We start from the raw sequence: 16,029 nt of genomic DNA, 5'->3' as shown, positions 1-16,029 counted from the left end.
GGCGGCAGATTAGGGGTTAATAAGTGTAAGGTTAGGGGTGTTTAGACTCGGGGTACATGTTAGGTTGTTAGGTGCAGACTTAGGAAGTGTTTTCCCATAGGAAACAATGGGGCTGCGTTAGGAGCTGAACGCTGCTTTTTTGCAGGTGTTAGGTTTTTTTCAGCTCAAACGGCCCCATTGTTTCCTATGGGGGAATCATGCACGAGCACGTTTTTGAAGCTGGCAGTGTCCGTAAGCACCGCTGGTATTTAGAGTTGCAGTGGCGGTAAATATGCCTGTACGCTCCTTTTTTGGAGCCTAACGCAGCCATTCTGTGAACTCTAAATACCAGCGGTATTTAAAAGGTGCGGGGGCAAAAAAGCACGGGTAGCTAACGCACCCCTTTGTCCGCCGAACTCTAAATCTAGCCAAAAGTATTTCTATCATCTAATTTGTTTCAATCTCTTAGTATCCTTTGTTGAAAAGCATATCTAGATAAGCTCAGGAGCTGCTGATTGGCGGTTGCACATGTATGCCTCATGTTACTGACTCACCCAAGTGTATTGCTGTTTCTTCAACAAAAGATAGTTAGAGAAGGAAGCAAAATACAAAATAGACGTCAAATTGAAAGTTGTTTAAAATAGTTTTTTACAAAATGTATGCTTACCTGATAAATTACTTTCTTTCAGAGCATGGAGGTGTATATTTATTATAGTGCGGACGGACATGATACAATGTAGCGTATCATGTCCGCCGCACATCGATAAATGCCGACAGCATACGCTGACGGCATTTATCATTGCACCAGCAGTTCTTGTGAACTGCTGGTGCAATACCGCCTCTGACCCTTCAGAGTACTGACTGACAAACCTTTCTCCAGGCCATCCTGAAGAAAAGATACAATTCGGGGAATCCTCCCCGGCTCCAGGCGAAACCCTTAGATTCACACCAAAAAAAGGTATTTACGCCATACCTTATGATAAATCCTGCGAGTAACAGGTTTATGAGCCTGAAGCATAGTATCAATGACCTCCTCAGAAAAACCACGTCTAGACAGGACTAGGCGTTCAATCTCCAAGCAGTCAGCTTCAGAGAATCTAGATTTGGATGGAGTAATGGACCCTTCCTCAGAGATAACCTCCAAGGTGGAAGAGATGACATCTTCACCAGATCCGCGAACCAGATCCTGCGAGGCCAGACAGGAGCTATTAGAATAACAGACGCTCTCTCCTGTTTGATACTAGCAATGACTCGTGGATGGAGAGCAAATGGAGGAAACAGGTATGCTAGACCGAAATTCCAAGGAACCGACTGAGCATCTATCAGAGCGGCCTGAGGATCTCTTGACCTTGATCCGTACTTTGGAAGCTTGGCGTTTTGACCAGATGCCAATGCCATCAGATCCAACTCCGCAACCACCCACCTGAGGGTTATCCTTGAGAACACTTTTGGATAGAGAGCCCACTCCCCGGGATGAAAAGTCTGTCTGCTCAGAAAATCCGCCTCCCAGTTGTCCACTCCTGGAATGAGGATGGCAGATAGGAGACAATCATGAGCTTCTGCTTCTGCCCACTGCAGAATGCAAGTCACCTCCTTCATGGACAAGGAACTCTGAGTTCCTCCCTGGTGGTTGATGTAAGCCACTGAGGTAATGTTGTCCGACTGGAATCTGATAAACCGGACTAAAGATAATTGAGGTCAAGCTGTCAATGCATTAAAGATTGCTCTAAACTCCAAGATGTTTATAGGAAGAGAAGACTCTTCCCAAGACCACAAACAGCTCCCCAGCCTAGCAGGTTGGAGTCCGTAGTCACAATCACCCAGGAAGGTCTCAGGAAGCAAGTGCCCGAGACAGATGGTCCTGTGAAATCCAATAAGAGAGTCTCTTGTTAGGGGATCCAGATTTATACTCTGCGATAAATCTGAATGGTCTCCGTTCCATTGACTGAATCATGTCCATGGAAGCCACCATCAGACCAATCACCTCTATGCATTGAGCCACTGATGGACGAATAGCAGACTGGAGAGAAAGGCAAGAAGCAAGACGTCCGTCAGAAAAATCTTCATGGACAGGGAATTTATGATTGTCCCTAGAAAGCACACTCTTGTAGCTGGAACTAGAGTACTCTTTTCCAGATTCACGTTCCACCCGTGGGAACGTAGAAAAGACAACAACATCTCTGTATGAGATTTTGCTAGTTCAAAAGATGATGCCTGAACCAAGATGTCGTCTAGGTAAGGCGCCAAAGCAATTCCCTGGGATCTGCGCCAAAATAGCCCCCAGAACCTTTGTGAATATTCTGGGTGCCGTGGCAAGATCAAACAGAAGTGCGACAAACTGGAAATGTTTGTCCAGAAAGGCAAACCTTAGAAATTGGTGATGATCCCTGTGAATGGCAACATGGAGATATGCGTCCATATGAGGTATATGGTCATCATAAATTGAATCTTCCTGAACCAATGGAAGGATGGAACGAATAGTTTCTATCTTGAAGGACGGAACCCTAGAAAATTTGTTGAGGCATTTTAGGTCTAGGATGAGTCGGGAAGTTCCCTCCTTTTTGGGAACCACAAAGAGATTTCAGTAGAATCCTAGTCCCTGTTCTCTCACAGGAACTGGGACAATTACTCCCATGGAGGATAGGTCCACTACGCAGTTTAAGAAGGCTTCTCTCTTTACCTGGTTGGAAGATAGTCTCAACAGGAGAATTCTGCTCTTTGGAGGGAAAGACTTAAATCCTATTCTGTAACCCTGGGATACTATGTCCACAGCCCATGGATCTGGGACATCTCGTATCCAAGCTTGCTGAAAAAGAGAAAGCCTGCCCCCCACTTGATCCAAAATTGGATCGGGAGCAGACCCTTTATGCTGATTTTGAATCAGTGGAAGGTTTCTTGTTTTGTTTCCCCTTATTCCAGGGCTGACTGGACTGCCAAGAATTCCTGGATTGCTCTGGCTTGGAAGACGGCGAAGACTTCTGTCCTTTAAAGTTGCGAAAGGAGTGAAAATTAGAATTCGGATGACTTTTAGGGGTATTTTTCTTGTCCTGAGGTAGGAAAGATCCCTTTCCACCTGTAATTTCAGAAATGAGTTCCCCCAGACCAGGCCCAAATAGAGTTTTACCTTTATAAGGTAAAGCCAAAAGCTTGTCCTTTGAAGATACATCAGCCGACCAAGATTTTTACCACAGAGCTCTGTGAGCTAGAACAGTGAAGCTAGACATCTTTAGCTCCCAGTCTAATTATGTGGCACTTCTGTTCCTTTGTATCTTCTGCAGATTGCTGACTTTGAATCTCGGCCTTGGATCCCACCACAGATAGCTGCCTGGACCGGGAATTACTGTCTCCCTTTGGGTTACATTTATATACCCATTCCCTTTGACATACGGGACTTGAATAGTTCTATGTTATATAGTCAGTTGTTAACTGTCATTGTATTTTGAGCTTTTTGTTTTATAACACTGATACTCTGAGTCTTAGTTTTGGTTTTATTGTTTTATCTTGGATCGCCTCTATCATAGTCTCTTCTGATATCAGATCAGACAGAGCATTTTACCAATAAGATGCTGCTCCTGCAACCATATCAATACTAGCCGCATGTTGCCATTGTAAACCTTGATGGATGTACATCTTTTTTTAAGTAAGCCTCTAGCTTCTTATCCATGGGATCCTTAAAGGAACAACTATCCTCTATAGGAATGGTGGTTCTTTTAGCTAGAGTAGAGATAGCTCCTTCTACTTTAGGCACAGTGTGCCTTGAGTCTCGAATGGAGTCAACAACATGAAACATTTTTTTAAAAACAAGGGAAGGGGAAAAGGGAACCCCTGGTATCCTCATCATCAGACATTTGGAAAAGGTTGACCAGCGCAGATTTAGCGTTAGAAACCTTACTAGCAGAGAAATGTTTAGATTTTCTCTTACGCTTACCCGAAGTAGGAAAGGCAGATAAAGCCGCAGATACAGCAGAGGTTATCTGTGCGGCAAAATCCCCTGGTAAATTAACATCCCCAGGAGCTGAGGAAACAGAAGGCACAGCATGAGAAACAGTTAAAGCTTGGGACGTTTGTGGAGAAAGCTGAGGCAGGTCACGCACAGCATTATCCTGAGAGAAACTTGGCTCAGGTTCCTTTAAATGATGTCATCCAAGATGGCGTCCCTTGAATTCCGATTGGCTGATAGAATTCTATCAGCCATCTTGAATGACGTCATGTAAAGGAACCTTCAGTGGGACCATATGAAGAGGATGCTCCGCGCCGGATGTCTTGAAGATGGAGCCGCGTCGGAAGGATGAAGATAGAAGATGCCGTCTGGATGAAGACTTCTGCCCGCCTGGAGTACCACTTCTTGCTGCTTGGATGAAGACTTCTTCCGGCTTCGTTGAGGACTTCTTGCCGCTTGGATGAAGACTTCTCCTGGCTTCGTTGAGGATGGATGTCCGGTCTTCAAAAACTGTAAGTGGATCTTCGGGGGTTAGTGTTAGGTTTATTGGGTGGGTTTTATTTTTAGCTTAGGGTTTGGGCTGAAAAAGAGCTAAATGCCCTTTTAAGGGCAATGCCCATCCAAATGCCCTTTTCAGGGCAATGGGGAGCTTAGGTTTTTTTGATAGGATTTTATTTGGGGGGTTTGGTTGTGTGGGTGGTGGGTTTTACTGTTGGGGGGTTGTTTGTATTATTTTTTTTACAGGTAAAAGAGCTGATTTCTTTGGGGCAATGCCCAGCAAAAGGCCCTTTTAAGGGCTATTGGCAGTTTAGTTTAGGCTAGGTTTTTTTTATTTATTTTTTTATTTTGATAGGACTATTAGATTAGGTGTAATTAGTTTAAATATTTGATAATTCCTTTTTTTATTTTGTGTAATTTAGTGGGGGTTTTTTTTTGTAATTTAGTTAATTGTATTTAATTAATGTAATTTATTTAATTGTAGTGTAAGGTTAGGTGTTAGTGTAAGACAGGTTAGGTTTTATTTTAAAGGTAAATTTGTATTTATTTTAACTAGGTAGCTAGTAAATAGTTAATAACTATTTAATAACTAGTCTACCTAGTTAAAATAAATAAAAACTTACCTGTGAAATTAAAATAAAACATAAGCTAGATACAATGTAACTATTAGTTATATTGTAGCAAGCGTAGGGTTTATTTTATAGGTAAGTATTTAGTTTTAAATAGGAATTATTTAGTTAATGATAGTAATTTTTATTTAGATTTATTTTAATTATATTAAAGTTAGTGGGTGTTAGGGTTACACTTAGGGTTAGGTTTAGGGGTTTATAACTTTAGTATAGTGGCGGCGATTTTGGGGGCAGCGGATTAGGGGTTAATAACAGTAATGTAGGTTGTGGAGATGTTAGGGACAGCAGATTAGGGGTTAATAATATTTAACTAGTGTTTGCGATGCGGGAGTACGGCGGTTTAGGGGTTAATATGTTTATTCTAGTGGCAGCGATGTCAGGAGCGGCAGATTAGGGGCTAATAATTTTATTTTAGTGTTTGCGATGCGGGAGGGCCTCGGTTTAGGGGTTAACAGGTAGTTTATGGGTGTTAGTGTACTTTTTAGCACTTTAGTTATGAGTTTTATGTTACGGATTTGTAACATAAAAGCCATAACTACTGACTTTCAGTTTATGGTACGGATCTTTTAGTTATGGGCTGTACCGCTGACTTTTTGGCCGGACAGGCAAACTCGTAATACCGGCGCTGTGGAAGTCCCATTGAAAAAGGACTTTTTGAAAGCTGCGGTAGTTACGTTGCGTTACGGTCAAAAAAGTGTGCGGTACAGATATACCTGCAAGACTCGTAATACCAGCGGTAGTGAAAAAGCATCGTTATGAAGCTTTTTCACTCATAACGCAAAACTCATAATCTAGGCGTTTATATTATAGCAGTTTTTTTAGTATTGTTGGTGTGGAACATTATAACATACAAACTCCTTTTGGTAGAATTAATTAATTAATCAATACAAATATAACTTTTTTTTTTTTTTTTTACAGATTCTAATTCTACCGAAAGGAGTTTGTATGTTATAATGTTTCACTCCAACAATACTAAAAAAGCAGCTATAATATAAAGTTTGCTAGCAATTGAGACTTGTTTCACTTGGAAATTAAACTACATTACCCATCATGCCTTACATTTACAAACTACACCTCTTTGCACTCATGCATTTTAAAAGTGTCCAAGAATCTGATGGGTAAATAGTAATTTGTGCTGGGATTGGCATGCGAAGGGGCGGAGGAGCGCTTGCACAATGAGTATTTGCGGTCAGACAGCTAAATGAACGTCACTTCCCATTTGCTGATCTAATATGTTCGCTAATTTGATAGAACACCGGCCCTTGCCTTCAAATTTTCTCCAGATAGGGGTCACCAATAATTGCAGCTATCTCGATTTCTCACAATCACTGGTGCTGATAATATTTATGGATCCTGCTTTAGAGTGAGGATTTTCCGTAGATTGCACAGACCTCTGTAGGAGACAGATCATTTATGACCATTAAGATGGCCTCCTCCAGTAGTCACCTGAAATAGTTTTATTTGCCCTTTGAAACCACAACTTTAGTTTCAGGCAAACCTGAAAGATGGGCCTTCGAAGCAGCAACCACTGCTTGATGAATGGAGCACATAGACTTGCAGGGTCAGTAGTGCTATAACAAATTAGAGCAGGTCAATATTTGTGCAGCAATGTAACTGCCAACATTTTATATTATAATCTCAATACTGTATGTTTCATGTTTCTTTTACACTAGGGTGACGATATTGCCGCTTTAAAAAGGGACACATATGAAAAATACATATATCAGGGTTCTTATACAGAACATTTCTTTAAACAGCCCTGAAAAAAGCCCTGACATGTATTTTTTATATGTGTCCCTTTTTAAAGCGGCAATATGGTCACCTTATTTAGCACTAATATCTAAAACGTTTTTCAATCCCACAGGCATCGGTGGCTGGTCGGATTGGTCAAGTTGGTCCGATTGTTCCGTTACCTGTGAGAAAGGTCTTAGAAAGAGGAGCAGAGAATGCAACAATCCCGAGCCCTCGTGCGGAGGAGGATGTATTGGGATTTCTGAACAGATTGAAGAGTGTGACACTCAGCAAATTTGTCCCAGTAAGTAACAAATGGAAAGGGACATAAAGTAAAGCAACAACACACTCATGTGTTTTTATTATTTCATCCAAGAGGACATTCAAAATATGTTAAATTGATGGTAAATCCTAGCGTTTGTGAAACGCTAGGATTTACAATGGGAATAAAAAGGGGACTTTCAGTCATGAAGTACAAAATATTTCATTCTGAAAGCTCCTTTGTTTGTTTACAGTGTTCAGCTCACGGCAGAACGCTATTTGGCTGAGAGATGACGTTTCCACCTCTTAGCCAATAGCCATGTGAGAAATCCGGCTTGGCACCGAATTTCACGCACAGCTATTTTATACTTCATGACTGAAAGTCCCCTTTATTTGTTCCAATGGTAAACCCTAGAGTTCCACAAACGCTAGGATTTACCATCACTTTAAGAAAGAAAGAAATAAAAAACGCATTCCTGTCCCGAATAAGACAGGCTTGCAGAAAAAGGGCAGTACCGTGTTAGCCAGTTTATTAAAAAAAAAAAAAAAATCCTTTTGTAAAAAAAAATTAAAGCGATATACAGATGATGCCTTTAATAGATAATTAATCGTGGATACAGTTTTAAGCTTTCAGGACACTGAGGTCCCTTCATCAGGCATTCTGATGCACAGGTGAATCTCAATTATATTTATACAGTATATAGGGTAAGGTATATGCTTTTAAAATGACACCTGTAACGCATAAACATTTGATGTGTTGTATGGGCTTTGGGAAATGTTTCACAGGAATGTGTGAATATGTTTGTTATGCATATCCATGGCAAGCACACAGAATGCAGGATGCTGTCATTTATGTGTGAAGACACTGTTTGTCCTCGTTGGGTATGATTTGTATAATACCCCCTGTATTATACCAGTCATATAAATGATTAAAGGGACAGTCTACTCCAAAATCTGTATTGTTTAAAAAGATAGATAATCCCTTTATTACCCATTCCCCAGTTTTGCATAACCAACACAGTTATATTAATACACTTTTTACCTCTGTGATTACCTTGTATCTAAGCCTCTCCTGACAGCCCCCTGATCACATGGCTATTTATTTATTATCTATTGACTTGCATTTTTAGCCAATTAGTGCAATGTCAGCCACAACTCCACGGGAGAGAGCACAATGTTATCTATATGGCTCACATGAACTAGCAGTCTACTGTTGTGAAAAGCAAATGAAAAAGCATGTCATAAGAGGCTGTCTCTAGTGGCTTAGACAGACAGAAATTTAGAGGTTTAAATGTTATAAAGAATATATTAATATAACAATGTTGGTTGTGCAAAGCTGGGGAATGATTAGTAAAGGCGTTATCTATATTTTTTGTTGTTGATTGTTTTAATATGAAAAGAATTAGATTTACCATGTCCATATAAGAGTTCATTAAGCCATGGGTCAGGTTCCATCCTGCATTGAAAGAGTCAAAAGGGCTTATAAATTTGTATTCCCAAATCCTTTCCCTTTGGGATCTGAAGTTCCCTTTCAGTACTGTTTTTTTAAAATCCTGGACATTGTAATGTGGTCCATTGAAATGTTTCCCTTCTGGTGTATCCGTTATTTTGTTGGTGATTGTGAAGCTGTAGAAGTTTATTATTTTCCTGAGTTGTTGTCCCTTTTCTCCAATGTAGTGTCCCATGTTTGCATTTGTTACATGTAATGAGGTTCACCACATTTGCTGAACAGCAAGTAAAACAGCCCTGAATTTTGTATTCCTGTTCTTCGCTGGGTGGTGATTTTTAGGATGTATGGGGCAGGTTTTGCATCGTTTTTGATTGGAGGTGTAGGGTTGGCTTTTGATTAATATTTTTTTAAGGCTTATTTTTTTCTGCAGTGTAGGGATTCCTCCTCAACCCTCCCACCTCCCTGATCCCTCCCAAGCAGCTCTCTAACCCTCCCCCTCCCAGTAGTAACAGCCATCTTAGGTACTGCCAGTACCCAGTTTAGATTACTTTTTAAATGTTATTTATCTTATATTTTTTTGCTGTAGCACAGTGGTCCTTCCTCATCCTCCCCACCTTCCCCGTCCCAGTAAATTTTGTAGGGCCTCCTACTCTAAATTTGCCATTTTCTGTAGTGTAGCGTCCCATCCCTACCTCTCCCATCCAAACTTTGTTTCCGTAGTGTATGGTCCTGCCACTTCCTCCCCCTCCCTCCGCCATTGAGCTGCCCACCAGCTTCCCACCTTTTTCTTCCACACCTCCCACCAACACCAACGGAGATCATTACAGACATTGACACTGACAGTGTCACTGTCTATAACGATCTAGCAATCTAGCTTCATATGATGACAGAGCACCGATCATGCTCCATTACCGTATGAAGAAAGATGCTGGACGCCCACAAACAGTAAGTCTCAGGTATCACTTGACCACCGAGATTGTGTGGGCTTCCAGCATTATGGACATAGATCTACATTATGTGGTACAATGGGCTATGTAGATCTACCTCCATTTGGCTGAAGGATTTAATAATACAAATCTTACAGGAATTAGGCATTTAAGCAAGACAAGAAGATCATTTACTGCATTATGAGAGAGAACGAGTTTCTAGATAACCATTTGACATTAATACTTTATTCCCAGCACATGGCGCGTGGGGAAGCTGGGGTTCATGGGGACAATGCACATCCCATTGTGCCACTGAAGGTTCTCCAGTCTTACCAGTCCAAACCCGGCAACGTCTGTGCAACAATCCACTTCCTTCCAAATTCCCACCAGGAAATAACTGCGTTGGAGAGCCAGTGGAAGTAAGAGACTGTACCAGTCTGCCCTTCTGCCCAGGTGAGTCTATAATGTCCTTCTTGTGTATATGTTGAAGGGACATAAACCCATGATTCAGGTACATCATGCAATATTAAACATCTTTCCAGTTGACTTCTATTATCAAAATTACTTAGTTCACTTGCTATCCTTTGTTGAAAACCATACCTAGGTTAGGCTGAGGGACGCAGCAATGCACTACTGGGAGCTAACTGCTGATTAACGGCTGAACTTATATGCCTGTTGCCATTGGCTCATCTGATGTGTTCAGCTAGCAATTACTGTGCCTTCAACAAAGAATTACAAAAGAGTGAAGTAAATCTGATTATAGGAAGTAAATTAAAAATGTGTTTAAAAGTGTACGCTTTATCTAAATTGTCAAATAAAAGATTAAAAGGTTAATTTAAAATAAAAGGGAAAAAAAAACATACCTAAGACCCAATATTTTTTCTCTCCCATACTGTATTTGATTACCGGTTAGGAGGGTCCCAGTCTATACCTCCCAAAGTTTGTTGCTGGGTATCAGGGACTCAGTAGATTGATGGGGCCGGTCACTGTTTTGTGGGAGGAGCCATGTTGGGAGAGGGTGGGATAGTGGGTGGTTAGTGGGCCAGATGGCGGGTGTGTCTGTGCACTCAGTGGGTGTGGCTGGGTGGTTTATGGGAGTGGCTGAGTGTTTTTGGGTGGGAATAAGGGAAATTCTGCAAATATTGACATATGGCTGTCTCAGAGGGGCATTGGGACAGAGCTCAGAATCAGGGACTGTCCCTCTCAAATAGGGACAGTTGGGAGACCTAAAGGACAACTGTGCACCAACTGAAATGGCACAGAACGACTCAAGAGCTATCATACTCTGTCTGCTATAGTTGCTTAGGACATTATAGTAGTGCCAGCATAATCAAGGTAGTGACCTATATTTTCTATAGTGCCATGCTAAAGCAATGTAACTACCATACCCTATAGCTACCATTACAATGCTATTAATTTCTCTATTTTTGGAGTTATACACCCAGTTTCCCAATTGTATCAATTGTTCGAAATTACTTTAACGTTTTTTTGTTTTTTTTTATCGAATACCTTATAACACCTATCCATGGCTCACCTTAAACCCGACCACCACACGTTAACTTTAACTCCAGCTGTGACAAATTACATAATAGAAGTTACCTGTAAAGATGTTTAAAATTGTATGCCCTGTCCAAATCATGAAATTTTTATTTTGACTTTACTGTACATTTAAGCAAGAGTGTGAAATTACAAGTTGTTTACTGTGACTTTAAGGCCATAAAATCTTTTTTTAATTCAGTAAGTAGAATTTAAACCAGAAAAATAACCTCTTCCTCTGAAATTTGTCTTTTTCTTCTCTCCCAAGGGAAGTTCTGGTATACACTACATAATTATGTTATAGCTTCATTGACCCTGCTACATGCTACACAAGAATTGACTTGATCCATACAGCTTATTAGCATTTTGACTGAGAAAGCAGATTACAAAATCCATGAAGTGTTCTGAAATAAAACCCTGCAAATATAACAGTTTTAAATTATTTCAAAACACACAAACACACACACATATATATATTCCAATTACAATTTACTCCTATTATCTAATTTGCTACATTCTCATAATATCCCTTGTTGAATATTTAAATAGGCTCGGCAGCTGCTGATTGGTGGCTGCACATAGATGCCTTATGTTATTGGCTCACCTATGTGCATTGCTATTTCTTCAACAAAGGATACCTAAAGAATGAAGCAAATTTGATAATAGAAGTAAATTGGAATGTTATTTAAAATTGTAATCTCTATCTAAATCATGAAAGAAAAATACTTGGTTTCATGCCCCTTTAATCTCAGCACGTCCAATAACACTGTTCAACTAAATGTAGCATGCTCCCGCAATGGGTAAAGCATTCGACAGTTTTACCCAGCACAGGATTGTGCTACATTTTAGTTGAACTACATATTTAGAAATGCAAAAAAACAAAGATATTTTAAGTTTAAATAGTGCTCTTTAATATGCAGGATATACAATTTTAGTAAATTTCGGTCACTTTAATGCACAATAACAGAGTGTTTTGTCTTATTTTTACAGTGAATGGAGAATGGGGTCCGTGGGTGAAAGAGCCAGGGTGCACGGTCACTTGTGGTGTTGGTGTAGTTAGAGAAAACAGAGTGTGTAACAATCCAGCCCCTAAACACGGGGGGAGATTTTGTGTCGGACCCCCCAGCAGAAAATCTACTTGCAATACAAAGGTTCCATGTCCAAGTAAGTACTTGAAAGCCAGCACTTAAAGGGACCTAATACCCATATAATAAATCACTTGAAAGTGATGCAGCATAACGGTAAAAAGCTGTCAAGAAAATATCACCTGAAGATCACTGTGTAAAAAAAGGAAGATATTTTACCTCAAAAAATTTTCAGCTCACAATAGTAGGTGCTCTGTGAACCGTTATCCTTTAGCCACTGTCAGCTGCATGTTAAAAAAAAAAAAGCCAATTAGCTTCATCACTGCTGAGGTCACACTTTGCTTTACTGTGATCTCATGAGATTTCACTGAAATCTCACAAGATTTCATAGCAAATGGCTGCATGAGAATCTTAGGGGGATGTGTTCTGAGCTCACTCTTGCCACAGACCGTGGAGCAGATAGCAGATAACTTAGGGGGGTAGTTATCAAGCCGTCAACCTCAAATACGCTGGAATTCCGCAGCGTATTTGTGGCGAGGCTGATTCGCCTTTGTTATCAAAGGCTAGAGACCGGCAAAAGTACAATTTTGTGACGTAAGCTTCGATCCGCCGGACTCAGTCCGACACAGATCGATTCTTACGTCACTCCAGATGTTCCGCCAATCTGACTACTTTTGCTAGTTATCAAGAAACTAGCAGGTACGCTCGGCACTTTTCCTGCCCAGCGTACCTGGTTTTCAAACCGCCGCCCTGGAGGCTGCGGATCCCATAGGAATCAATGGGAGTCTGACCATAGCGAAAGTTCATGTTCGCTGCTGTCAGATATCCCATTGATTCCTATGGGAGATGTCTGCACCTAACACCCTAACATGTACCCCGAGTCTAAACACCCCTAATCTGTCCCCACTACACCGCTGCAACTAAATAAAGTGTTTACCCCCTATACCGGCGCCCCCGGAGCCCCCCGCAACTAAATAAAGTTACTAACCCCTAAACCGCCGCTCCTAGACCCCGCCGCAACTATAATAAATGTATTAACCCCCTAAAACCGCCGCTCCCGGACCCCGCCGCAACCTACATTATACCTACTAACCACTATCCTGCCCCCCCTATACCGCCGCACTCTATAATACAGTTATTAACCCCTATCCTGCCGATCCCGGACCCCGCCGCAACTAAATAAATAGTTTAACCCCTAAACCGCCGCTCCCGGACCCCGCCGCAACCTATCTTAAACTTATTAACCCCTAATCTGCCCCCCCTACACCGTCGCCACCTATAATAAATTTATTAACCCCCATCCTGCCCCCCCACACCGCCGCCACTGTAATAAAATTATTAACCCCTATCCTGCCCCCCCTACACCGCCGCAAATCTAATAAATTTATTAACCCCTATCCTGCCCTCCCTATACCGCCGCAACCTATAATAAATTTATTAACCCCTAAACCTAAGTCTAACACTAAACCTAACACCCCCCTAACTTAAATATTAATTAAATAAATCTAAATAATATTTATATTGTTAACTAAATGAATCCTATTTAAAACTAAATACTTACCTTTAAAATAAACCCTAATATAGCTACAATATAAATAATAATTATATTGAAGCTATCTTAGGATTTATTTTTATTTTACAGGCATCTTTCAATTTATTTTAACTAGGTACAATAGCTATTAAATAGTTATTAACTATTTAATAGCTTACCTAGCTAAAAAAAAGAGAAATTTACCTGTAAAATAAATCCTAACCTAAGTTACAATTACACCTAACACTACACTATACTTTAATAAATTATTCCTATTTAAACTAAATACTTTCCTGTAAAATAAACCCTAAGATAGCTACAATGTAATTAATAATTACATTGTAGCTATTTTAGGATTTATATTTATTTTACAGGTAACTTTGTATTTATTTTAGCTAGTTAGAATAGTTATTAAATAGTTATTAACTATTTAATAACTACCTAGCTAAAAGAAATACAAAATTACCTGTAAAATAAATCCTAACCTAAGTTACAATTAAACCTAACACTACACTATCATTAAATAAATTAAACAAATTAGCTACAAATAAATACAATTACATAAACTAACTAAAGTACAAAAAATAAAAAAGCTGTTACAAAAAATAAAAAAAATAAGTTACAAACATTTAAAAAATATTACAACAATTTTAAGCTAATTACACCTAATCTAAGTCCCCTAATAAAATAACAAAGCCCCCCAAAATAAAAAAAAGGCCTACCCTATTCTAAATTTAAAAAGTTCAAAGCTCTTTTACCTTACCAGCCCTTAAAAGGGCCTTTTGCGGGGCATGCCCCAAAGAAAACAGCTCTTTTGCCTGTAAAAGAAAAATACAACCCCCCCCCCAACGTTAAAACCCACCACCCACATACCCCTAATCTAACCCAAACCCCCCTTAAATAAACTAACACTACCCCCCTGAAGATCATCCTACCTTGAGTCGTCTTCACTCAGCCGAGCCACCGATGGAACTGAAGAGGAGATCCGGAGCGGCAGAAGTGATCCTCCAAGGGGCGCTGAAGAAGTCTTCCATCCGATGAAGTGATCCTCCAGGCGGCGCTGAAGAAGTCTTCCATCCGGGCGATGTCATCTTCCAAGCGGCGCTGAAGAAGTCTTCCATCCGGGCGATGTCATCTTCCAAGCGGGGTCTTCAATCTTCTTTCTTCAGGATCCATCTTCATCCCGCCGACGCGGAACATCCTTCTTCCCCAACGGACTAACGACGAATGAAGGCTCCTTTAAGGGACGTCATCCAAGATGGCGTCCCTTCAATTCCGATTGGCTGATAGGATTCTATCAGCCAATCGGAATTAAGGTAGGAAAAATCTGATTGGCTGATTGAATCAGCCAATCAGATTGAGCTCGCATTCTATTGGCTGTTCCGATCAGCCAATAGAATGCAAGCTCAATCTGATTGGCTGATTCAATCAGCCAATCAGAGTTTTCCTACCTTAATTCCGATTGGCTGATAGAATCCTATCAGCTAATCGAATTGAAGGGACGCCATCTTGGATGACGTCCCTTAAAGGAGCCTTCATTCGTCGTTAGTCCGTCGGGGAAGAAGGATGTTCCGCGTCGGCGGGATGAAGATGGATCCTGAAGAAAGAAGACCCCGCTTGGAAGATGACATCGCCCGGATGGAAGACTTCTTCAGCGCCGCTTGGAAGATGACATCGCCCGGATGGAAGACTTCTTCAGCGCCGCTTGGAGGATCACTTCATCGGATGGAAGACTTCTTCAGCGCCCCTTGGAGGATCACTTCTGCCGCTCCGGATCTCCTCTTCAGTTCCATCGGTGGCTCGGCTGAGTGAAGACGACTCAAGGTAGGATGATCTTCAGGGGGGTAGTGTTAGGTTTATTTAAGGGGGGTTTGGGTTAGATTAGGGGTATGTGGGTGGTGGGTTTTAACGTTGGGGGGGTTGTATTTTCTTTTACAGGCAAAAGAGCTGTTTTCTTTGGGGCATGCCCCGCAAAAGGCCCTTTTAAGGGCTGGTAAGGTAAAAGAGCTTTGAACTTTTTAAATTTAGAATAGGGTAGGGCATTTTCTTATTTTGGGGGGCTTTGTTATTTTATTAGGGGGCTTAGATTAGGTGTAATTATCTTAAAATTGTTGTAATATTTTTGAAATGTTTGTAACTTATTTTTTTTTATTTTTTGTAACTTAGCTTTTTTATTTTTTGTACTTTAGTTAGTTTATGTAATTGTATTTAATTGTATTTATTTTTAGCTAATTTATTTAATTTATTTCATGATAGTGTAGTGTTAGGTTTAATTGTTACTTAGGTTAGGATTTATTTTACAGGTAATTTTGTATTTCTTCTAGCTAGGTAGTTATTAAATAGTTAATAACTATTTAATAACTATTCTAACTAGCTAAAATAAATACAAAGTTACCTGTAAAATAAATATAAATCCTAAAATAGCTACAATGTAATTATTAATTACTATCTTAGGGTTTATTT

The 16,029-nt window shown here is 40.3% G+C and overlaps 1 protein-coding gene across 1 annotated transcript in view; it reads left to right on the top strand.

Moving 5' to 3' along the window:
• CFP (complement factor properdin) overlaps positions 1 to 16,029 on the top strand; it is a 63,167-nt gene that overhangs the window by 17,025 nt on the left and 30,113 nt on the right. Inside the window, exons 4-6 of the mRNA XM_053695347.1 lie at positions 6,911 to 7,081; positions 9,670 to 9,867; positions 11,941 to 12,114. Of these exons, the coding sequence (XP_053551322.1) occupies positions 6,911 to 7,081; positions 9,670 to 9,867; positions 11,941 to 12,114 (543 nt within the window). The remainder of the gene's footprint in view (positions 1 to 6,910; positions 7,082 to 9,669; positions 9,868 to 11,940; positions 12,115 to 16,029) is intronic.

The sequence above is a fragment of the Bombina bombina genome, chromosome 12, assembly GCF_027579735.1.
Source record: "Bombina bombina isolate aBomBom1 chromosome 12, aBomBom1.pri, whole genome shotgun sequence".
In the NCBI taxonomy this organism is placed as follows: Eukaryota; Metazoa; Chordata; class Amphibia; order Anura; family Bombinatoridae; genus Bombina; species Bombina bombina.
The sequence above is the reverse complement of the archived record's forward strand: the minus strand, read 5'-3'. Positions and strand labels throughout refer to the sequence as shown.